The sequence below is a fragment of the Convolutriloba macropyga genome, chromosome 3 (assembly GCF_964194025.1).
Source record: "Convolutriloba macropyga chromosome 3, txConMacr16.3, whole genome shotgun sequence".
NCBI classification, from domain to species: domain Eukaryota; kingdom Metazoa; phylum Xenacoelomorpha; order Acoela; family Convolutidae; genus Convolutriloba; species Convolutriloba macropyga.
Window position 1 is genome coordinate 4,716,034 of NC_134470.1, and position 24,469 is coordinate 4,740,502.

Genomic DNA, 24,469 nt, shown 5'->3' on the forward strand with positions numbered 1-24,469 from the left:
TTGTTTAATTATAAGCTTCTAAGGCACTTTGGTATCAGACATTTAATTCTAGGAAGCTCGCTGCTCCTCTCAACCCTCAACCCCCGCGGCTGAACAGCTCACGTGCGCGCGCCCTTTTTTTGATAAGTATATAGATGCGTTGATAGCCCCAGTCTCGATACGTCTGGGGTGCGGGGGGGGGGGGGGTTCAAGGGCCAAATATATCATTTTATATTACTTCGACTTTTTACAACAACCCACTAACAACCCACCGTACATTTAGAATCTGTAATAGTTGGGACGCAATATGCAAAATTGGGAAAATTTGGGATGTTCATTTCTTGTAACAATTAAAGTTGGGCATTTTTCCATCGGAATGTAGTCCAATTATTGGGTGCACATCCACGGCTGAGCCGCGCAAATAAAGGTCTCCTTGAAGAATTCAAAGCTGAGTTTAGAAGCGGCATCTTGATATGGAATTCTGAACATTCTGACATCGTGTTGAAACCCGATGATAGGAGCCCTGTCTACGATCAGAAAATCAGTTTGATTCTGAATGGGACCAGAAACTGTCAACTTCCCTTGTCCAAAACCGACAGCAATCACGACATTCATGCAAAGTTCTGGGCTAAATCGGGCCTAAAATCACTTTAATCAACTCTCATCTCGATACGAAGAAGTTAATAACCAATCAATTTAATGATAATAAATAAAGATAAAGTTTTCTTAATAAATAAAGACAAGGCGGCTCGGTAATGTGCGATGGCACATAAGGTTCCGACCCCGCCCATCCACAATTTTGGCATAATTGTCTACCAAATGAGGAACAGATAGAAAAACCCAAAAATTATTTTTTGTGAATCCCGAAAAAGCCCAAGTCTTTTCCAAAAAATTCTGTATGAACGATAAGATAGCCTTCCAAGCAAATAATTCAGTGGAGTAAATATTAATGCATTAGATGGCTGTAATATCTCAATATTAAGAAAGCGAGTCAAGACGAACAGCAAAATCAAACAACAACAACAACAAACATTAATTACATCAAAAAATTTATGTCCCTCTTAAAAACTAAATTTAATAGCAAAGTCAACATACCGTCGGATAAACCTAAAACTAAACAAAAATAACTTATAAATCACCAGAAAACATATGCAACCAGTCCATAAAATGGTTTGGTAACAATTATACAAAAAAGAACAAAAACAGTAGGTAAAAAAATTAACTTATTTTTTTGAAACAGTTAACTTCAAAGTAATAAATTCCATTAGGAATCAATTAAAATTACCACAAATTTATGATTACCACTGCTTCTATGGAAGGGCATTAGGACCTGTCCTTATTCATTTTTTAAAGCGGCTAAAAAGAACAACAAAGAACAAACAAAATTTCAATTGAAATTTGCCAGAAAACGCTGTCAAAACAGTCAAGCCAAATCTTGACACACAAAATATATTTGATTGCGCCTTCTTCAAACAGCTATAATGTAGTACGTGGCAATTCATTAGTAAGACTAGGTAACAAGTAGACAAAAAAAGCGAAGTGCTAAAGTATGTAATACTTTTGATTTTTTTTTCGAAACAAAATTACATTCAATATCATAAAAGGCATTAATTACAAAAGAGCTATTTAAATCGGGTCATTTTTTTGTGAAAAGGAAGCCCTCGAGACCTGTAATTATCCAGAATATTTCTTGCATCAACAAAAAGAACGTCAAATATGACAAAAATCAAATTAATTTACTTTTTTTTGTGAAAAACCGATGTCGAAGCCAGTAAGGTCATAACAAATTCTTTAGAAAAAAGATTTTGGGACACCAATCCGTTTTATTCCCTTGACACCCAAAATGTCATATTTGACCTGTAATTAACTAACGAGATTAGGTAACAAAAAGAAACATAAAAAAAACAAAATTGCGAAAATAAAAATTTTTTTTTTAAATTTTGGAAAACGATTGTTTTCAAAGTCATGAAAGCCATCAGCTATCTATTAAAATCAGAATTTTGGTTCTTCTATTCTTCCATGAAAAGCCAATGAAAGCTATCACTGTACTGGAAATTTCATCCGACCGAACCGACAAATCATAAATGACAGTTAGAGACAAAATAAATTTAAAAAGTCGAGGCCGTTAAAACGATGATATATATCTTTCAGGATTTTGAAATGTTCAATTGTCCCTTATTTTGAATGCAAAAAAGGTGACATGAGAACTGTCAATAATCTGATAATGTGACAAAATTAGAATACGTGAAAAACTGGCAAATATCAAAACAAACAAAAATCTGAAATCTTGTCGTATCAAAGCCAGAAAACAATAACTTCAGGCTTAAAACTGCAACCGCGATTAAATGTTAAATCAGTAGGAAACAGAAGCAGTCTTTCTTTGCTGACACTAAGCTGGAAGTTGTACAAATTAAGAAAAAAGTAGAGGAAAAAATATTTAAGCTATTATTTATTGAAAAGTCAATTATTTTTAAAAAAAGAAACGACCATAAACTTTCAATTAAAAAACTAAATGCATTAGCTTGGAGCTGCTTAGCAAGCGAATTGGTCGGACCTATCACTCCTGAGCTTTGATTTGATATGTTCTGTTCTTTATTATTAAAAAAAAGTCTTTTTTTTTAAAAAAAAAAAGACCGACTGATTACAACCCGATTTTTTTCGGATCGTAACAGTCCAAGAATGACCCAAAACTAGCCCTGTAAATACTTATTGTCAGTTAGGAACAATTGATTTTTCGAATGTTGTAGATATAGATAATTTGTTAGTTGAAAACTCAAAATAAAATCTGCATTTTTGATAATCAACGAGTAAAGTTAGCAAAAAACGGCAAAGTTTTAACTACAGTGCACTCTCAGCGGACTCTCAAGTAGAAATAGCCCCCCTCTGAGTCTAAAAAGATTGTATGAGTGTTGTTTGGGGTTATACTGTCGGCAAATTTAATCAAAGTGGACAAAAGTAGCTTATTTCGTGCTGTTTTTGATGAAAAAGGCTAAATTTTGAAATGTTTATCCAGATTTTTTGACCAAAAAAATGAAATCAAAACAATCAACAATGCTTTTTCGTCTTCAAAAATAAAATCAACGACACCATTTATAAAAATTATAACAATTTTTAGCAAAATTGACAAAAATTTAGGCAAAAATTCCGGAAAATGTGAATAAAAACAACGTGAATTCACTCTTCTTTTCTCAGAAGTTTAAACCTCGATAACTCCCTGTAAAAAACGAAAATTAAAAAAAAACTTTTTAATTCCATATTCTACGCTGGACGAGCTTTCTAATGATACCAGTCTCAACTCTCTACGATGAATATATCGAGCGGCGAAAATTCACGGAACAAAAAAAAACCAGTTGAGTATATAGTTCCTCCCCCCCTCAAGAGGGTCGGAACAATAAACTTCTCCATTTAGTATTACTTCTCCATTTTAAACCTCCATTTAGTATGGTGGCAGAAAACATAAGTCCAAAAAAGTTGTAGAAAAAACTGGAATTTCGAATACACAAAAAACGCAAACTTATCAAGCATTAATGTTATCTATTCTGTAGTCAAAACAGTTAAAAATTTTCCAGTCTGGTGACATCTGGTTGAAAAAATCTGGTTTGAAAAATTACAACAAAGATAGTAGCACCAGATATTAAAATTGAAAGAAAAAATACAAAATACTGGAATAATCTTTAAGCAAGAAGGTTCGCTTGATTCTGTGGGTGGAATAGAATTTAATTTTCCCACATTTGCCTTTGACAGAATACAATGCTTCATACCAAATTTATAAATTCATATTGAGAAAATTTTTGTTTTAGTTATGATAACAACTTTTGTGTTATGGAAGAATTCTGCGAAAACAGACTGTTTTATGTCATAAGTTTGTAGAAAACCTGAAAAAAAATGGAGTTTCCAGAGTAACCAAAAAATCGGAAGTAACCTACGGAGGAATTCTTTACTTGTTCCTAAATATTTTGTCAGTTGACAGCAGAAGGGTGCTGCTATGATCTATGAACTTAATCTAGTCACTTCTCAATCTTTTTGTGTTGTTGACGGTTCTTGTTTTCATTAATCAGTCCATATGGTCTTTGTTTAGAGTTTTAAAGCAGATTATGAAAACTTAAGAGCCTATTTAGCTAACTCCAATTCAGAGTCAACTGTCTTTTATTTATACGTTCTCTTCAATTATAACTCTTGAAATTTAAAAAATGTAAAAACTGGTGTGAAGTTTTCAAGCTGTATGATATCCGGAAGCAATAAAAAAGCAGAAAGAAACTGCAAAACGTAGAATTTTTACCTCGCACTGTGTTCTGACTATTGTTTTCAGAATAACCTAATTGTAGTCATTTTCTTTCACAAGATCAGGCCTTATCACACCGAAAAAATTGATTTTGCGCTCTTTGTCCCAATCAATTTGTACAGCCGCCAAAAATGTTGTCATCATTTTGGTAGAACTTTGCTATGCTAGGTCTGACACAAAAGAATTTCATGTAGATTAAAAACTGAAAGCATGCATGAGTTGCCCAGAACTAGTTTATGCACTATCACATCAACAGTAAATAATGAAAAAAAATTGTGAAAAAAATGCGCTAAAAAACGAATTAGAATTAAAAATTGCGCAAAAAAACTTAACTACCTCATTCATTTGACTACAAAATGATTTGATTTTGAGCAAAACAAATCGATCTAATTTTTTTGACAAGAAACATAAACGATGGAGCTAACAATTTCATCTTTGAAAGCTCTAAATATGTGGAATGTGTGGAAAAAATATATAGCTTAAAACTAAAAAAAATGTTGCTTCCTAATTTAGAACAAGCTAAATCCTTCGGGCTAGGTAAAGACAGAATTTTCCAGACGGAATTAAACGAGGAAAAAACTATCAAATTTTGATAAATTTGTTGAAATAGAGTAAACGTAATAAACGACAATAAAGTTTTGTAACACGCAACTTTATTGTGCACTAAGCCAAATGTTTTTGTAATGATTTTCTTAATTTTGACCATAACCACAAAGTTGTCTTATTTTTTGCCAATTGTTGTGCATAGTGCGGTCTGCCTCTAACTTCATATCAATAAAAACCGAGAAACAAAAAAATAGGGCTATAGAAGTGAAAATGGTTCCGTTTCAAAAACAGCAGAACTATGCTAATGAGAAAAAGAACATGTTTCACGAAATAAAAACATAATGTGAAAATTCCTCAATTAAATTAAAGGAAATGGTAAAGAATCAACAGACCTGTGTGTCTGTCGGGCTTGATAACAAGAGTGGTTTGGATTATGAAAACAGATGAACCTAACTAGTGCAGATGAAATTGGAAATATAATAAGAGATGCGTTTCCTATTTTGGAGATTCGGAGGTGTCATGGTATTTGAAACCTAACTCGAAGCGCTAATTCGTAAAGTCTACACGAATTAACATGAAACATGAAATGAGCGGGGGAAAAGCATATTCTATGATTTTATAGCTGAATTAGGTAATAGCTCAAGCAACGAGGATTTCAAAAACAAATTTTGTCAAAATATTTATTAGGCAAACATAGTTCAACTTCGATCATAGGGTCAAACTATTTGAGATGGAAAGCACGCAATTCCAATAGTTTAATCAATTTGGAAATATAAAATATGTCGAATTTTGGAGCATGGTTCAAAAATCCGCATAGAAGTTCTAACAAATATGTAAGTTTCAAAAGAACTATTAGTTATGCGTAATAAGGTTGAAGCAGAAGGGATTTATTACAATAGGGAGCACTTGAAATTATATCATTTCGAGAGAATATTTAAAAACTAGCGGACAAGACCTACTGAAAAAAGTAAAAAAAAAATTCAATAAAAGAGGGTGTCGACTAGAAGACGTATTTGAATCTATTCCTAATAGAAAGAGACTTTCAGCAAAACTAATAACAGTAAGTACGAACGACAGCTCCAAATAAGATTCAGATGTTTTAAAAAAAATTGTAGAACAAAATATTTCTAAGCAATTGTAAAATTATACTCTAAAACACCATCTTTATCTTTTATTTGGATATATTTTCGCTTCGCTATCAAGCAGATAAGACCAGCCAATTGTTTTACATCGAAAAACCGCACAACAAATTTTAAATAGGGCCAAAAATAAAACGCTCTAAAATTTTACCAGAAATAATGACGTAAAGACCACAAAAATATCAATCTATCTTGTTGCGGATTTTGTATTTTGAAATCAACATTTAAAAACATTTTGTTCCGTTATAATCTCACGGAATTCAAAAAGAAAAAATCAAATGAGCTATAAAGATACCGCAGCTGAACATATTGTCGCAGATGTCTGTTTTCTCTAAAAATTCCAGATCAACTTCGGATGCCATAAAACTAGCCCTTTTGTAATAATTTTTGGATGGAATTAATTTTTGGTCGCTTAATTTTTGACTTTTGATTGACTTCAAAAACAGACAAATTTGTGCGCAGATTTTAAAATAAAGTCAAGCCTGAAAAAAATTCAATTTTTTTATTTGTAATATTAAGAGAACTAGCTGACTGTGTAGATAACGCTGCTAACTATATCTTACATTTGTTCTTTCTTCATCGATTGAACAGAAGCAGAAATTGGACAAAATTTGACAAAAAAGGCTCAATGTTGAACATATTGAAAAAACTCCTCAGGAAATGTGTTTGATTCTGCTTTTTTATTCATTCTAAAGATTGTAAAGGGATGTAATTAGTGAGCAACTAGTAATTAATGGTTACTGCACAGTAAATTCTGTCTAAATACCAGGCAATGCCGGTTCTCAAATTTTCATGTTTCCTCTTGTTTTAAATTTTAGTATTTCCCATTATAGCCTCCCCCCAATGAAATTATAGCCCCATCCCATTATTGTATGATGCGGGGCTATAATGGGAAAGACTCCAAAAATTAGATATAAATTGACTCCAAGGTCTACATCAATTTTCTCAATAATTCGTAAGTAATCACCCAATTATCAACACATCGCGCTTAAAAGTTTTTTGATTCTCAACACAATAAAAATTTGCAAATTGAACAAAGAAATGCGTCTTCCTGGCTAAAAATGGGCTCAAAGTTTTTTACAAACTCTTTTTTAGAAAACGCGAGACTTTCTTAGATTCTTTCTTTTCAGATAGTGACAGTGTCAGAAATAATATTTGATAACCACAAAATTTTCGTCAGAATGATCGAAATAAAAACAAAAAAAGTGTGGGATGGCATATACTTTTCCATTTTTTTCATAAATTGTTCAAGATGAATTTCAAATGAGTTCCGGTATATCGAGCAAGAACGAAAAGATCAAAAAGTTGTCAAATAAGCATTGAAGTTTTTTTCTTCGGAAAATTATCTAAAAATAATTAGGATTGTAAGGAACTCTTAATGAACGTTTAAGTGGATTGTAAATCAATTACGGTTTTTTACCGTAATACTATTTCTATTTCGCTCTATTAGTGTCGATACTGGAAAAACAATAATGGTTTCTCTGATTGTATCCTATCAGATGACAATTTATTCTGGATTGAACTGTCTGACCACATTAGACTATCAAAATCAGACAAATTTGCTGGCAGGTTAGCAGTTTTCTTTTTTAATAAAGGCAAGCCTCAAATATATATTTTTTCGGGATTTGTAATGATAAAACAATCAGCGTCTGAGTAGATAACGCTGCTGCCAACTTGATCTTATATTTTTTTTTCTTCATTGATTGAACAGAAGCAGAAACTGAACCAACTTTGAAAAAAAAGAGACTCGATGTTAAACATACTGGGTAATTTCCGCAGGAAATTTTTTGATTCTATTTTACTATTAACCTAAATGTTGCAAAGGGATGTATTTAGTGGTTAACTAGTAATTAATGGTAATTAATTCTTTCTATATGCCAAGCAATGCCGGTTCTTAAGTTTTCATTTTTCTCCTAGTTTTAAATTTAAATATAAGTTATTTTCAAGGTTTTCGTGACTTATCTAAAGAGTTGGTAAAAAATCACCCATTATCAACAGATCAAGCTTATTTTTTCCTGATTCCCAACATATCATTTATTTGCCAATTAAACAGAGAAATGTGTGTAGTGGTTTCTCTGATGGTATCACATGTCAATTTATTCTGGATTTAACTGTCTGACCACTTTAGTCTGACCAGAGGTCATTTCGTCGGAGAACTTGGCCTGGGGAATATCAAAAGTGCACTTACAGTGAGTCTGTTCAGTTTCTTCTCAGTCGTGTCCATGTTGATCAATTTGTCCAGATACCCCAACGGTGACAGACCATAGCTCTGTCCAAAAGCTTTATATAGGACCACTTGCGGGCTACAACACGTATCTGAACAAATTTGAACAGTTTTATTTTACGGTGTGAACACTTTTTTTTTTGTTTTCTCTAGACAGGAAAAACTCCTGGTGAAAATTCAAAAACAGTGCCTTAATTGAGAAGACCGAGCAAAAACGACAAAAAAAATTGTAAGAAACCTTCGGTATGTTTGGTATCAAATGTGGGCAAACTTCGGTACGTCCTTTTTGTTCTGTATTGTCGGTTTCGGACGTGAGAAAGATTCGATATCGTCGTGTTTCAACGCAAGGGAGATTGTGGTAGCCGCCGTATTGGCCGACAGGGCGTTTAGCCGACAGCCAAAAAATGAGAAATTCAGCCGACAATTTAAGTAAAATGAGCAATAAAACGTATTCTGAAGCTGTGATTGGCCAATTTAAATCAATGTTTCGTAAACGGACAAATATACCGCCAACTAACGTAACGAAAGTCTATCTGTTGTCGCAACCTCTCCCCCCCAGGAGTGGGTGGCGCTCCACTGCGGCCACGGAGAGGCCGAGTGGAGCGCCACCCGAACGCACACCAAAGTTTGTAGCAGTAGAAATACTGGATGTACCTCCAGCCAATCAGAGACTGAGAAGACAACATTCTCTTTTATATAGCGCTAACTCAACTAGCTATAGCCAGTCTGTTAGTTTAGGTACACCATGTGTATTCTCTTGACTCCGGTGCAGTATTGTATTACCACAGTATTAATAGAAGTTTTAAAGAGTCGGTTAGTCTGAGAGATATAGGTAAGCCTACTTCGCGCGCAGAAATAAGTAGCCCTAGCTCATTATACCTTAAGGCTGTAAAAGAAGCCCACCTTGGGTCTGCCTTAAGATAATGGTCCGCCGAACTACTGATTTATGGACCAATGAGACTTTTTTGACCAATTATGATAAAAATGTCGGCTAAATTTCTTATTTTTTCCTTGTCGGCTAAACGCCCTGTGGGCCAATTTTCCTAGCACCGGAGATTCTGTATCGTCGGTTAGTGTCATTTCTTCGATTTCACTCAGAAGGTTACCAAAACGCTTGAAAATTTTCTATGTTCACAATACTTTTATTTCTGTAATTCTAGTTTCATTGAACTGGCTTTTACTTAAGTTAGATGTCATCTAATCGATTACGTACAACTATGCCGACGTAAAACTATGTTCAAGAGAGTTCGAAACTGGGACTGACTTTAATAGTGCCGAAACTGCCAATACCAATTAATTATCAATTAAATCCAGGGTACGCTGATCAGTAGTTCGGTTCTGATAGATTCATATCAAATCCCACGGGCCGCTGAGGCACGGCCGTGGTCCGCAAATATTATTGTTTGTTTTAAATTCAGCTCCCTCCAACTGTCTTGTTCTGATAAAAAATAAGATCCAAAAACCTCACCACTTCATTGTGATTGGTTCAGAATTTTTGCGCTCATTTCACTTAAAGTGATCTGATTTGTTTAGAAAATTATCGGGTGAAACTTGAAAAAATTTTCGGCACTCTTATAATCGGCATAGTATTACGTCGGCATAGTTGTACGTCATCCAATTATTCTTACAACGTTGAATTTTCAACTTTTTGTGTGTAACAGTGCAACGCCAGCCTGGTTCAAGTTCTATAGCCTACTCGATTGAAAAGGACTATATTGGTTTCGGCTTTCAATTGTTTCATATTCAGCTAAATTTTTTTCTCCGGATTAATTGGCAAGTTGAGTCGGCATCATCTGCTAACGGATCTTTTCCGTTTGTGCTCCCCCAGCCTAGTAGGTGCATGTTATTTGCACCCCCAGAAGCACGTGCCATATCTTTACATAATGACTTACTATGTAATGACAAGTGCTCTGTAACTGGGGGGCGCATAACGTACTGGGGGGCACAAACGGAAAAGGTCCCTGCAAACTATACAGCACTCTAAAAATTTCTCGCGTGAATTCAACAAAAGATCGTGTATTTTTACCCGATTTCTCGCGTAAAAAGAATCACACGATAAAAGGTCGATTTACACGAGAAACATTAGAAGTCAATTCAAGCTTGAATTTTGAACTTGCGTTAGCAGGCGAGTCACATAACCTTGCTTGAATCACGCACTTGTGCACTTGTGGCAATGTATATAGAAAAATCTGGCACTGCCGAGATCTGGCATTTTGGAACCTGTTTGATTTGTGAGGTCAAACCAATTGATGCGTTTCCACAGACTATCCGCTAAGAGAGTGGTTGTGAGAAGAGATGAGTCGAATGTTCGGGGCTCCCTTTCGCTCTGTTTCTTTCCCATCGCATATCCAAGTAGACAGTACACTTGGCTGTGAAAAATACAATATCCTGCATTAAAAATTGGAAAAAATCGCTGAAAAACCTAGCAAAAGTCAATGTTTGGATCCAGTCCCCCTGCACGCACGCGGGCACGCTCAAACGCACACACGCTCACACCCACAAACACACACACACACGCATATACAAAGCACACACACACACACATTCAAAAACAACACACAAACACACACACGAACACAAACGCACACACACACACACACACACACACACGCACACACACAAACACACACACACACACACACAAACACACACACACACACACACAAACACGCACACACGCACACAAACACACAAACGCATATACAAAGCACACACACACACACAAAAACAACACACAAACACACACACGAACACAAACGCACACACACACACACACACGCACACACACACACGCACGCATATAAAACACACACACACACACACACACACACATACGCGTATACAAAACACACAAAAACACATACACACACAGACACACACACACGCACAAATTCCAAGCACAAATACACACACAAACACACACCCGCACACAACACACAAACACAAACACACACACAAACACGCAGACATATACGCATAAAAACACGCGCGCACACACACACACACGCAATCACACACACACCCACGAACGCAAACACACATACACACACAAACACACAAACACACACACAAACGCACACTCAGACACGCAGACACAGACATACGCACACACACACGCACGCACACAAACACACACATACACGCACACAACACACACAAACACACGCACGCACGCAAGCACATACGCACGCATACATCCCATATTACTGAGCATTAAACTTGCGCGACCCCATCCACACGCGCGTCCTTATACACAATAAAACGCTATTTAAAGACATAAATGCATATTATGTAATAGTTTAGTTAGAAGCCATGACCCAGGCCGAACCGCGTTCCTTACTTCTAAGCTCACAATTACTTGGTTTGGACAATCTGGAGCGCAGATGAGTCTTATCAACGTAACTTTTTTTTTGCAAATTTTATTTTTGCCTGTCAATCTTTGTCATTTTTTGATTGATTAAGTTTAGGAGTCTTTGGCTCCACATACACTTCCCATATTACTGAGCTTTAAACTTGTGCGCCCTCGTCCACACGCGTGTGAATATACACAATAACATGTTATATAAAATTGTAAATGCATTTTATGTAAAAGTGTAATTAGAGGCCATAAAGAAAATGGGTTGGGGGATTGAGAAAAGTTGAGGAGCTGATGACCCAGACCGAACCGAGTTCTTTACTTCTAAGCTCACAATTACATGGGTTGGACATTCTGGAGCGCAGATGAGTCTTATCAAAGTAAACTTTGTTTGAAATTTTTTTTCGCCTGTCAATCTTTCTCATTTTTTGATTGATTAAGTTTATGAGTCTTTGATGGAGTTTAGGAGGAATCGTATAGAACTCGGTTAGAAGAGGTTTATCTTGTAGACATTTTTTGTTCCTAGAAATCATATTTCAGTCAACTGGCATAATATAAAATTGAGACACACACTCACATATACGCACACACAAACACACATACACAAACACACGCGCACGCAGACAAACACAAACACACACACACACAAACACACACACACACACACACACACGCAAACACACACACACACACACACACACTCACTTTCACATCCCATATTACAGAGCATTAAACTTGTGCGCCCTCATCCACACGCGTGTGAATATACACAATAACATGCCATATAAAAACGGAAATGCATATTATGTAAAAATGCATTTAGAGGCCATAAAGAAAAAGTGTTGGGGGGATTGAGAAAAGTTGAGGAGCTGATGACCCACACCGAACCGAGTTTTTTACTTCTAAGCTCAAAATTTCATATTCTGGACAATTTAGTGCGCAGATTAATGCAAAAATTATTTTCGATTGTCAATCTTTCTCATTTTTGGTTGATTAAGTTTAGGGGTCTTTGGCGGAGTTTAGGAGGAATCGTGTAGAGTTCGGTTAGAAGAGGTTCATCTTGTAGACGTTTTTCTGTCCCTAGATATCATGTTTCAGTCAACTGGCATAATATAAAATTGACAAACCCACACATACGCACACACAAACACACACACACACAAACACACACGCAAGCACACAAACACCAACACACACACACAAACACATACACACACACGCACGCACGAACACTCAAACAAACACACACACACTCACACACACACACGCACGCACGCACACTCAAACAAACACACACACGCACACACACCCACACAAAAACACACACACACACAAACACGCAGACACACACATACGCACACACACACACGCACACAAACACACAAACACGCAGACACACACATGCACACACACACACGCACAAACACACACATACACGCTCACAACACACGCAAACGGACGCACGCATGCAAACACATACGCACGTATACATCCCATATTACAGAGCATTAAACTTGTATAACACAAAATATAAAAGCTTAAAATAACACAATATATAAAAACATAAATGCATATTATGTAATAGATTAGTTGGAGGCCATGACCCAGACCGAACCGAGTTCTTTACTGCTAAGCTCACAATTACATGGGTTGGACAATCTTGAGCGCAGATGAGTCTTTTGTTTGCAAAATTTATTTTCGCCTGTCAATCTTTCTCATTTTTTGATTGATTAAGTTTATGAGTCTTTGATGGAGTTTAGGAAGAATCGTGTAAAACTCGGTTAGAAGAGGTTTATCTTGTAGAAATTTTTTGTTCCTAGAAATCATATTTCAGTCAACTGGCATAATATAAAATTGAGACACACACTCACATATACGCACACACAAACACACATACACAAACAGACACGCACGCAGACAAACACAAACACACACACACACAAAAACACACACACACACACGCAAACACACACACACACACACACACACAAACACACTCTCATACACTTCCCGTATTACTGAGCATTAAACTTGTGCGCCCTCACGCGTGTGAATATACACAATAACATGCTATATAAAAACGTAAATTCATATTATGTAAAAGTGTAGTTAGAGGCCATAAAGAAAATGTGTTGGGGGATTGAGAAAAGTTGAGGAGCTGATGATCCAGACTGAACCGAGTTTTTTATTTCTATGCTAAAAATTTCATTTGCTGGACAATTTCGAGCGCAGAATAATGCAAAATTTATTTTCGCCTGTCAATCTTTCTCATTTTTTGGTTGATTCGGTTTAGGGGTCTTTGGCGGAGTTTAGGAGGAATCGTGTAGAAGTCGGTTAGAAGAGGTTGATCTTGTAGTCGTTTTTCTGTCCCTAGATATCATGTTTCAGTCAACTGGCATAATATAAAACTGACAAACACACACACACGCGCACACACACTCAAACAAACCCACACACGCACGCAAACACACAAACTAACACACACACACACTCACATACACTTCCCATATTACTGAGCTTTAAACTTGTGCGCCCTCGTCCACACGCGTGTGAATATACACAATAACATGTTATATAAAATTGTAAATGCATTTTATGTAAAAGTGTAATTAGAGGCCATAAAGAAAATGGGTTGGGGGATTGAGAAAAGTTGAGGAGCTGATGACCCAGACCGAACCGAGTTCTTTACTTCTAAGCTCACAATTACATGGGTTGGACATTCTGGAGCGCAGATGAGTCTTATCAAAGTAAACTTTGTTTGAAATTTTTTTTTCGCCTGTCAATCTTTCTCATTTTTTGATTGATTAAGTTTATGAGTCTTTGATGGAGTTTAGGAGGAATCGTGTAGAACTCGGTTAGAAGAGGTTTATCTTGTAGACATTTTTTGTTCCTAGAAATCATATTTCAGTCAACTGGCATAATATAAAATTGAGACACACACTCACATATACGCACACACAAACACACATACACAAACACACACGCACGCAGACAAACACAAACACACACACACACAAAAACACACACACACACACGCAAACACACACACACACACACTCACATACACTTCCCATATTTTTGAGCATTAAACTTGTGCGTCCTCATCCACACGCGTGTGAATATACACAATAACATGCCATATAAAAACGGAAATGCATATTATGTAAAAATGCATTTAGAGGCCATAAAGAAAAAGTGTTGGGGGGATTGAGAAAAGTTGAGGAGCTGATGACCCACACCGAACCGAGTTTTTTACTTCTAAGCTCAAAATTTCATGTTCTGGACAATTTAGAGCGCAGAATAATGCAAAAATTATTTTCGATTGTCAATCTTTCTCATTTTTGGTTGATTAAGTTTAGGGGTCTTTGGCGGAGTTTAGGAGGAATCGTGTAGAAGTCGGTTAGAAGAGTTTCATCTTGTAGACATTTTTCTGTCCCTAGATATCATGTTTCAGTCAAATAGCATAATATAAAATTGACAAAAACACACATACGCACACACAAACACACACACACACACACACAAACACACACACAAGCACACAAACACCAAAACACACACACAAACACATACACACACACGCACGCACGAACACTCAAACAAACACACACAAACGCACGCACGCACGCAAACACACACACACACACACACTCACATTCACATCCCATATTACAGAGCATTAAACTTGTGCGCCCTCATCCACACGCGTATGAATAGACACATTAACACAAGATATAAAAACATAAATACATATTATGTAATAGTTTAGTTAGAGGCCATGACCCAGACCGAACCGAGTTCCTTACTTCTAAGCTCACAATTACTTGGTTTGGACAATCTGGAGCGCAGATGAGTCTTATCAACGTAACTTTTTTTTTGCAAATTTTATTTTTGCCTGTCAATCTTTGTCATTTTTTGATTGATTAAGTTTAGGAGTCTTTGGCTCCACAAACGCTTGTCAAAATCCAGTGGTTGTCGTGTTATATCTTGTAGAAGTCGGTTAAAAGAAATTTATCTTGTAGACGTTTTCTCCCGTAGATATCATGTTTTAGTCAACTCGCATAATATAATATTGAGTCTGGTCTATTGAAAATCTTACCAAACAAATGCTATTATTGCCCGAAAAACACTTTTCTCCTGCAAATTTTTTTTCTGCAAACTATCTATCTCAGCCTTGCAGCGTTTAACGGTTTCCAATGAAACCGTATCTCATTTTTAAAAATCTACTTGTCAATATAAGTAGCATTAATTGTTAAAATTAAGTTTTTCTAGCTTAAGCGTGACACTGTTGACGTATTAATACCAACCCTCCTATTTAAAACAAGCAAATCGGCTGCCAAGGTTCTTTTTAAAAACGTGCAAGATAGACTGTTATCTTGCGATCTCCTTGGACTGCCTGGGACTGTCTGATAAGAGGACATTTTGTTCTGAGATGGTTTGGCCAGAATTGGTTTGCCGCTCTAATTTTTTTAGCCTTTGGGAGAGTTTGGGACCAGGAATGTTCCCAAATTTGGATGCAATTACCCGGTCCAGCAGTTTAAATCCAAATACTCACCCGGGCCGACTTGTCTACCCCTATTTCACCATTATTAACCCAGGTTTAGGTACGCGACCTTAGAGCAGTCTGATCAGATCAGAAGCATAAAAAACTGCAGTCAAATAAATATGGTCAGTTAATGCTCTGTGGTCAGATTTTGGGCAACTTATGTCCAGACTTTTCCCTCTGATAAGACCGTAGTGCGACCATTGTCCACACCATCGTGCTACTCAAGCGTTTCCCAGACCATGTGTTTTGGGTCGCACCACGCCACCGGTGTGCGACCCAAATGGTCTGATCAGAGCGGTCTAGGGTCGCGCACCTAAAACTGGGAAGCAGAAAAAAATTTTCAGCGCTTTCAGCATATTCCCTACATAAATTTTTTAAACAATTAGCAATTTCTGCTTGTGAACACAGAAAGAAAACAAAATCGGGCCTTCACGGGATGAGGTGGTGGAAATATGGACCGGGTGATCCAGACGAAAATTGGCCATGGTCAGACGATCCAGACAAAAATTTGCCCATGATTCGAATTTGTGCGAATTATTGCGAGTTATTTTTTGAATTTAAAATGTCCGATTTCTTCGCCGTGGTTGCTGTTCATATTACGTAAGTGTTGGTACGTACGGGTCTGAAAATGACGACAAAACCCAAACTTTGCCTTACCCGAGTCGAAAACAGAAGTTAATCTTGTAAGATCTTGTAAGATTGTTGTAAGAATCTTGCAAGATCTTACAAGATTAACTTCTGTTTCCCACTCCGGATAAAAAACAGAATCACCTTACTAACGAAAAGAAATAATTTATATTGACCTTTCAAATTTATATTGACCTTAAACAAAACTCTTCGAATTGGGTAGTGAAAATATTAGTTACCTAAACTGCCGACAGATGATGCCATTTGCGTCTATTGTGTCAGGTAGCACGAACTGCAGTGATTCATATTCTTCCGCGGGAAAGGACAACAGGGAGTAGTCGGTGGTTGTTGCTATTTAAAAAAGAAAGAAAAGAACATTGTTAATTTCCGCTGATACACATAAGAATAAAATGCAAATGGTAAAAGAGGCAATGTAAAATTAAGAATATAACATTATGTAAAATTATAAAATCATTAAGATACTTAACTAAACATTGAACCTTACATTAGCAAAAAAATGGCCTAAAATGCAAGCATAAAATGTTCTAACAATTTTATATGTATATCATGAAGATTAAAAATAAAAATATTCTTTCAGTTCTTTTTTTAAGGAAGCTTTCGATGTTGTTTTCATTCTAATATTAGAAGGCAGACTTATATAAATTAGAATGGCTTGTGCAATAAAAGAATCAGTTAAAAACTTATTGTTCTTTCTTATATCGAACGTTACTTTTTAGACCTGTCTTCTTGTTTTATTCTCATGGTAGAGAGCCGTTTTATATGCTGGAAAATCGTTGCTGAGTAAGCAAAAAAAAAATATTTTGAGCAATGATATTTCAAGAGCAAAAAGACGGGTAATATTTTGTTGCGAAATTTGGGATCTGTGGACCGATCGTATTTCCTTCTATTAAAAATGGTTTTTTCCCCAATTCAATTATTTTTTTTGAGTTGTAAATAATGAATTTTGAAACCCTATCAAAATTAAAGCGGAATAATGTAGAAGACTTATTATTATTGCATTAAGTAATAAGATTTTCGTTTTCTCTGGTAAACTTTTACTAAGTGTATTCAGAACTTTTATTCCACAAGCCATTCTCTGAAGAATCTTTTCCACTTCTCCATCAAAATTTAGTTCGCTATCAATAATTACGCCTAGATACTTCACGCTATTTGAGTCTGCTATTTTTCATTGTCGACATTCAGCACAGTATTTGTAAACCTCTTCCTATTGCTGAACACAAAATATTCTGTTTTTTGTTGGTTCATCATTAACTGGGACTTTTAAAAAATCGATAATTTTTGAGATCTTGTGTTCAAATTTTGTTTTTGACGATACTTCATTAATGTCGGATGTAAAAAGAAAAGTGTCGTCTGCATACTGGACGACCGTGCAATCCTTTTCTTATATCTTTGCTAAATCGTAGACGTAAAAAATAGAGCTCGTGAAATAGTATCTTGTGCAACTCCTTTTTCCAAACTTATCCAATCTATTTCAGTTTCATTTAGGACACCTCTTTACGTTCTTTCTATTAAATAATTCTCTATTAAATTGGTAGCATGTTCGTCAAAACCTATATTTTCAAGTCTCCGTAACAGAATTTTGTGGTTTATAGAATCAAAAGTCTTTCAAAGATCTAAAATCGCACCTATAACTTTTTCTTCTTGAGTTGTAATCTTATTTGTTCTGTAGATTTCAGGATAGCATCAATTGTTGAAATTTGTTTTCTGGAACCAAATTGACCAATAGATAATAATTTCTCCTTTTCTAGGAAACTTGTGATTTGTGAACTGAACGCCTTTTCAAAAATTTTTGACAATGCAGAAGTTACAGAAATAGGTCTATAATTGAGTGGGTCTCCGGGATAAGTGGAGTTACACAAGCTTTTATAAGATCTTCTGGAAATTGTCTTCCTGAAATGAACTCATTAATGAGATAACATAGTGGTTGCCCTAGCGCTGCTTTAGCATATTTTTTTGTCCAGGCTGTTATTTTTGAAGGACCGACTGGTTTACTTGTATGCAATGAATCTATGAGCACATTTGTTTCTTTGGTTGTTATATATCGGAACTTCAAACACTTTCTCGGAGCAGTTTTAGGAGGAAATTTGTTTGCTTGTTGCAAGCCAATAAAATCTGCAATTTCCCTAGGCTAGTTATCTTATTACCAAAACTGTTTAATAAAGATTGAATTCTTGTTTGAGTCTTTTCTTTATTATGAAGATCTTGAATGAAGTTCCATCTGGCTTTTTCACTGTTCAACTCCATAAAACTTGAGAGAAGCTGTTTTCTGTTTGTCGAATTAAATCTTTTTTAAATTTATCATCGGTAGTTCTTGAAAACTGTTTTTTTTTGTTTTCTCACATAGCCAATTTGGTTTTTCTTTTCTATTACAACAGACTTTAATTGTAGCCTGTAGTGCTAATGCTCTTTGAAATTCTAATAACATCGTTTCTCCCATCACTGCACTGTAAAAGTGTCTCCAGTGTGAATTTTCAATAAAATTTTTGAACGCTATGGCTGAATAGTTTTTTTTGTCAAAAAATTTTTTCTTTGTTGTTTTTGATTTTAGCATCACAAATTTAAGAAGTGTAAGTGTTGCAAAATGATCAGTTTTCAAAATTCAGTGATCCACTACTATGCATGTTTCGTAATCGTCTCCTAGGATGTTATCGATAAGAGTTGAAGAAGAGTTAGTCATCCTTGTAGCGGTATCAATATTCGATGGTTTAAGATCACATGGATATATTACAGATTGCAGCAGACTTTTGTCGCGCTTTGCAAAACAGTTTAGTTTGTAGCCTCCAGCAAGTATGACAGATTTTCCTGCAGCCATAGCAATATCAATTCCCAGGAAAAATTTTTCCCAAAAAAATCTTTATAAGCTTTTTCGGGGACAATATGATAAATTTAGTACGCATTTTTTGTATGCTCAACACAACCCAAAACAAAAGTAGGATATAGCTCTGCACATAAATTTCCAACCCTTCTCATGGTATTTTATGACGATTTAAGTCAAAAGAGCTACCAGCACTAACACAAATATTCGTATTTAGTCTTCAATTGAATATTACTGATTTTAAGATTGCTGTTCGACATTAAAAAAGCGAGGAGAAACTTACCAGTCATTTATTTAATCAACTCGGTTTTTCGAAAAAGCTATACAAGAACACATCAGAGCAAAATTTGTTGAGGTCGAATTTAGCCCAATAATCACTTCAAAGTTTTCACGAAGCCATACAATCAGCATCTACTATCAAAAAAAACTTCTATTAATAATTTTAAAAGTTGTGTTTTCGAATAAAATGTACATTCGTTATCTCGTAGCAAAATCCTTTTTCGAATGATGGTGAAAAAGTTTGAAATTATGAAAGAAACAGTATTAGCTAAAAAACTAATTTCCCAGAGATTCTAAAAAACTGTCAGTTCGTTCGATTGAAAAACGGTCAAACCGGATTAAAAGTGGGGTCAAAGATGCGCAAAGTTCTGACATTCTTCACTATTAATACCAGACAAAAGCGACAACTTCTTACGTCTTATGTTTTTTGGAACAAAATTGAATCGTTTGTTTTTGTTACAGAAACCTGAAATGACCAAAAATGAAGCAAAATTCAATATTCAAAAAATGAAGTTCACTTTTTCCCTTCACTGCACAGTAAAAGTGTCTCCAGTGTGAATTTTCAATGAAATTTTTGAACGCTATGGCTGAATAGTTTTTTTTTGTCAAAAAATTTTTCTTTGTTGTTTTTGATTTTAGCATCACAAATTTAAGAAGTGTAACTGTTGCAAAATGATCAGTTTTCAAAATTCAGTGATCCACTACTATGCATGTTTCGTAATCGTCTCCTAAGATGTAATCGATAAGAATTGAAGAAGAGTTAGTCATCCTTGTAGCGGTATCAATATTCGATGGTTTAAGATCATATGGATATATTACAGATTGCAGCAGACTTTCGTCGCGCTTTGCAAAACAGTTTAGTTTGTAGCCTCCAGCAAGTATGACAGATTTTCCTGCAGCCATAGCAATATCAATTCCCAGCAAAAATTTTTCCCAAAAAAATATTTAGAAGCTTTTTTCGGGGACAATATGATAAATTTATTACGCAGTTTTTTGTATGCTCAACACAACCCAAAACAGAAGTAGGATATAGCTCTGCACATAAAGTTCCAACACTTCTCAAACACTTCTTTAAGTCAAAAGAGCTACAAACACTAACACAAATTTTCGTATTTAGTCTTCAATTGAATATTACTGATTTTAAGATTGCTGTTCGACATTATAAAAACGAGGAGAAACTTACGAGTCATTCAATTAATCAACTCACTTTGTCGAAAAAGCTAAACAAGAACATATCAGAGCAAAATTTGTTGAGGTCAAATGTAGCCCAATAATCATTTCAATGTTTTCACGAAACCATACAGTCAGCATCTGCTATCAAAAAAAATCTTCTATAAATAATTTTAAAAGTTGTGTTTTCGAGTAAAATGTAAATTCGTTATCTTCTCGCAAAATCCTTTTTCGAATGATTGTGAAAAAGTTTGAAATTATGAAAGAAACAGTATTAGCTAAAAAACTAATTTCCCAGAGATACTAAAAAAATTGTCAGTTCGTTCGATTGAAAAACGGTCAAACCGGATTAAAAGTGGGGTCAAAGATGCGCAAAGTTCTGACATTCTTCACTATTAATACCAGACAAAAGCGACAACTTCTTACGTCTTATGTTTTTTGGAACAAAATTGAATCGTTTGTTTTTGTTACAGAAACCTGAAATGACCAAATATGAAGCAAAATTCAATATTCAAAAAATGAAGTTCACTTTTTCCCTTCACTGCACCGTAAAAGTGTCTCCAGTGTGAATTTTCAATGAAATTTTTGAACGCTATGGCTGAATAGTTTTTTTTTGTCAAAAAAATTTTTCTTTGTTGTTTTTGATTTTAGCATCACAAATTTAAGAAGTGTAACTGTTGCAAAATGATCAGTTTTCAAAATTCAGTGATCCACTACTATGCATGTTTCGTAATCGTCTCCTAAGATGTAATCGATAAGAGTTGAAGAAGAGTTAGTCATCCTTGTAGCGGTATCAATATTCGATGGTTTAAGATCATATGGATATATTACAGATTGCAGCAGACTTTCGTCGCGCTTTGCAAAACAGTTTAGTTTGTAGCCTCCAGCAAGTATGACAGATTTTCCTGCATCCATAGCAATACCAATTCCCAGCAAAAATTTTTCCCAAAAAAATATTTAGAAGCTTTTTTCGGGGACAATATGATAAATTTATTACGCAGTTTTTTGTATGCTCAAAACAACCCAAAACAGAAGTAGGATATAGCTCTGCACATAAAGTTCCAACACTTCTCAAACACTTCTTTAAGTCAAAAGAGCTACAAACACTAACACAAATTTTCGTAATTAGTCTTCAATTGAATATTACTGATTTTAAGATTGCTGTTCGACATTATAAAAACGAGGAGAAACTTACGAGTCATTTATTTAATCAACTCACTTTGTCGAAAAAGCTAAACAAGAACATATCAGAGCAAAATTTGTTGAGGTCAAATGTAGCCCAATAATCATTTCAATGTTTTCACGAAACCATACAGTCAGCATCTGCTATCAAAAAAAATCTTCTATAAATAATTTTAAAAGTTGTGTTTTCGAGTAAAATGTACATTCGTTATCTTCTCGCAAAATCCTTTTTCGAATGATTGTGAAAAAGTTTGAAATTATGAAAGAAACAGTATTAGCTAAAAAACTAATTTCCCAGAGATACTAAAAAAATTTTCATTTCGTTCGATTGAAAAACGGTCGAACCGGAGTAAAAGGGGTCAAAGATGCGTAAAGTTCTGACATTCTTCACTATTAATACCAGAAAAAAGCGACAACTTTTTACTTCTTATGTTGTTTGGAACAAAATTGATTCATTTGTTTTTATTACAGAAACCTGAAATGACCAAAAATGAAGCAAAGTTCTATATACAAAAAATGAAGTTCAATTTCTTGTGTTCCTGTTAGTTTTTCCGTTAGTTCGAAAAAAAGAAAAGTCAACTTTATGCGAAAAATCTTGCGGATTTTGTATCTTCTGTAGAAAAAAAAACGGGTAGTTTCTGATAGGTACGTTATATGGTTGGGAAAAGATAAAACATAAACCATGGAAGAAGATTTTTTCTTCCGACATAATTATGCCAAAATATTTCATGAATTTCGTGCGTTCATGTCCAGACTTTCAAGCGTTTTTCAGACCTTTGTGCTTTCATGGGTTTTTCGATTTTTCCAGACTCTGTAATTTTGAACGCACGACGCCCCACTCTTGTGCGTTCATCTTTGGTCTGGACATACTTGCTTCCGTCTGGGATCTCAACCTGGGAAGCCTACCTCAATATTGCGGCGAAGGCAGAATGGGCCAAACATAGGAAAAATCAGCTCAAAATGGACATTACCGAAAAACAATTCACCTCAGCAAGCGTGTTTCTTTAATTCGCAAACCAGCAAATGCTATCGAGCAACGCGCATCGTCTATGTTTCTATACCTGCACCACTTAGAGAGGCTATATATATATATTATATAATACAAAATAGGCAGAAACAGTTCTATATAATATCTTTTTGGAACCGATAAGTTATTCTAGTTGGCTATGAGCGCTGTGAGTTTATGTAATTTCAGCGCTTAGTTGTTGAAGTTAACTCAGCACATTTTTCCCATTTTTCCAAAATTTATGTTATTTATTTTGCATCTAATTTGCGGGGTGAGTTAATGAAACTTCACCTCTAGACTGTAGAAGTTAAAAATTCATAAATAGAGAAAAACAAAAGTTAAGAAAATTCACTTCTTTTCTACATAGAACGCGGCAGAAAAATTGACCGCATTGACCGTTTATTTTAAACAACTTCCCCGTATTCATCAGAATTCTTTAGTTAGTGCACGCACTGCTGCCGTGTTTGATAAACTGTTGAGAGTGATTTGAGTAAACTGCTTGGGACGAACAAGATAATCTCGGCCTATAATATCTCTCAATATCTTTAATTATAAACTTTCCAAGTTAACATAAGGCTGTGTCGATCCATCCTGTTGATTAAAAAAGAACAATGATCTCAGTTTTATGTCATTTTTTGTTTTGTATCCACCGGTAGACGTTTTTTTAACGTCATTTTTTATTTCTAACTAGTGTTGGCTGTGGTTAGTTTTTGGTTACTGTTATAACCGTTATAACCGTTTTCACTTCAAAAAATTTATCAATACATTATTGTGTCAAATTAAACAAGGATTGAAATGGGGTCAAATAATTTAAGGAAATAATTTACCTGACAATATGAGGAAAAATAGTACAGCTAATTCGAGCAGGGTCATTAAAAACAGAGAAAAACTGGGCTTTCAATTAAAACGATGAAACCCAAATATTGATCTAATAGTTTAAGTTCTAACTAATCAAACGGTGTACAAACTGGTCGAGGATTTCAAATATGACATCTTAGTACACACCAGCTATCCGGACTTTGTTCTAGAAGAGCAATCCAGTTCAGAACACAGGAAATCCAGCCGCCAAATTCATCAATCGTCGTACTAAATCATTCGCCCAGAATGAAACAATTGGCAGAATGTTATTGGGGCGGTAAGCCAAAATCGAATTTCTAAGTGACTGTAATCCCAGGGTCGAGGTGTCACCGCTAAAAATAGCTAAAAGATGTAAGATTTGCTGTGAATTTGAGTAAAAAATGTAAGATTCCCGCTCAATGCGATGAATGCGGTGAAAAAAAAACTTAAGCGGTGAAAAA

General features: G+C 35.3%; 1 protein-coding gene across 1 annotated transcript; it reads right to left on the reverse strand.

The window, feature by feature from the left end:
* Positions 1 to 366: 366 nt before the first annotated feature.
* LOC142335845 (uncharacterized) lies at positions 367 to 24,098 on the reverse strand. Its single transcript, XM_075384173.1, has 5 exons — positions 23,999 to 24,098; positions 16,938 to 17,049; positions 10,391 to 10,539; positions 8,135 to 8,262; positions 367 to 618 (listed from the first exon to the last, which is right to left on the reverse strand). Exons 1-5 carry the CDS (start codon positions 24,042 to 24,044, stop codon positions 367 to 369), a joined length of 687 nt encoding a protein of 228 aa, XP_075240288.1. The 5' UTR covers positions 24,045 to 24,098.
* Between the last annotated feature and the right edge of the window lie 371 nt (positions 24,099 to 24,469).

Bases quoted from the DNA above. Each gene is read 5' to 3' on its own strand.
- LOC142335845 (XM_075384173.1), bottom strand. From the start codon at position 24,044: ATGACCCTGCTCGAATTAGCTGTACTATTTTTCCTCATATTGTCAG. The intron at 10,540-16,937 runs GTAACTAATATT...TATTTTTCACAG, and splicing joins ATCATCTGTCGGCAGTTTAG to CCAAGTGTACTGTCTACTTG. The intron at 8,263-10,390 runs GTTCCAAAATGC...AAATTTGTTCAG, and splicing joins TGACCTCACAAATCAAACAG to ATACGTGTTGTAGCCCGCAA.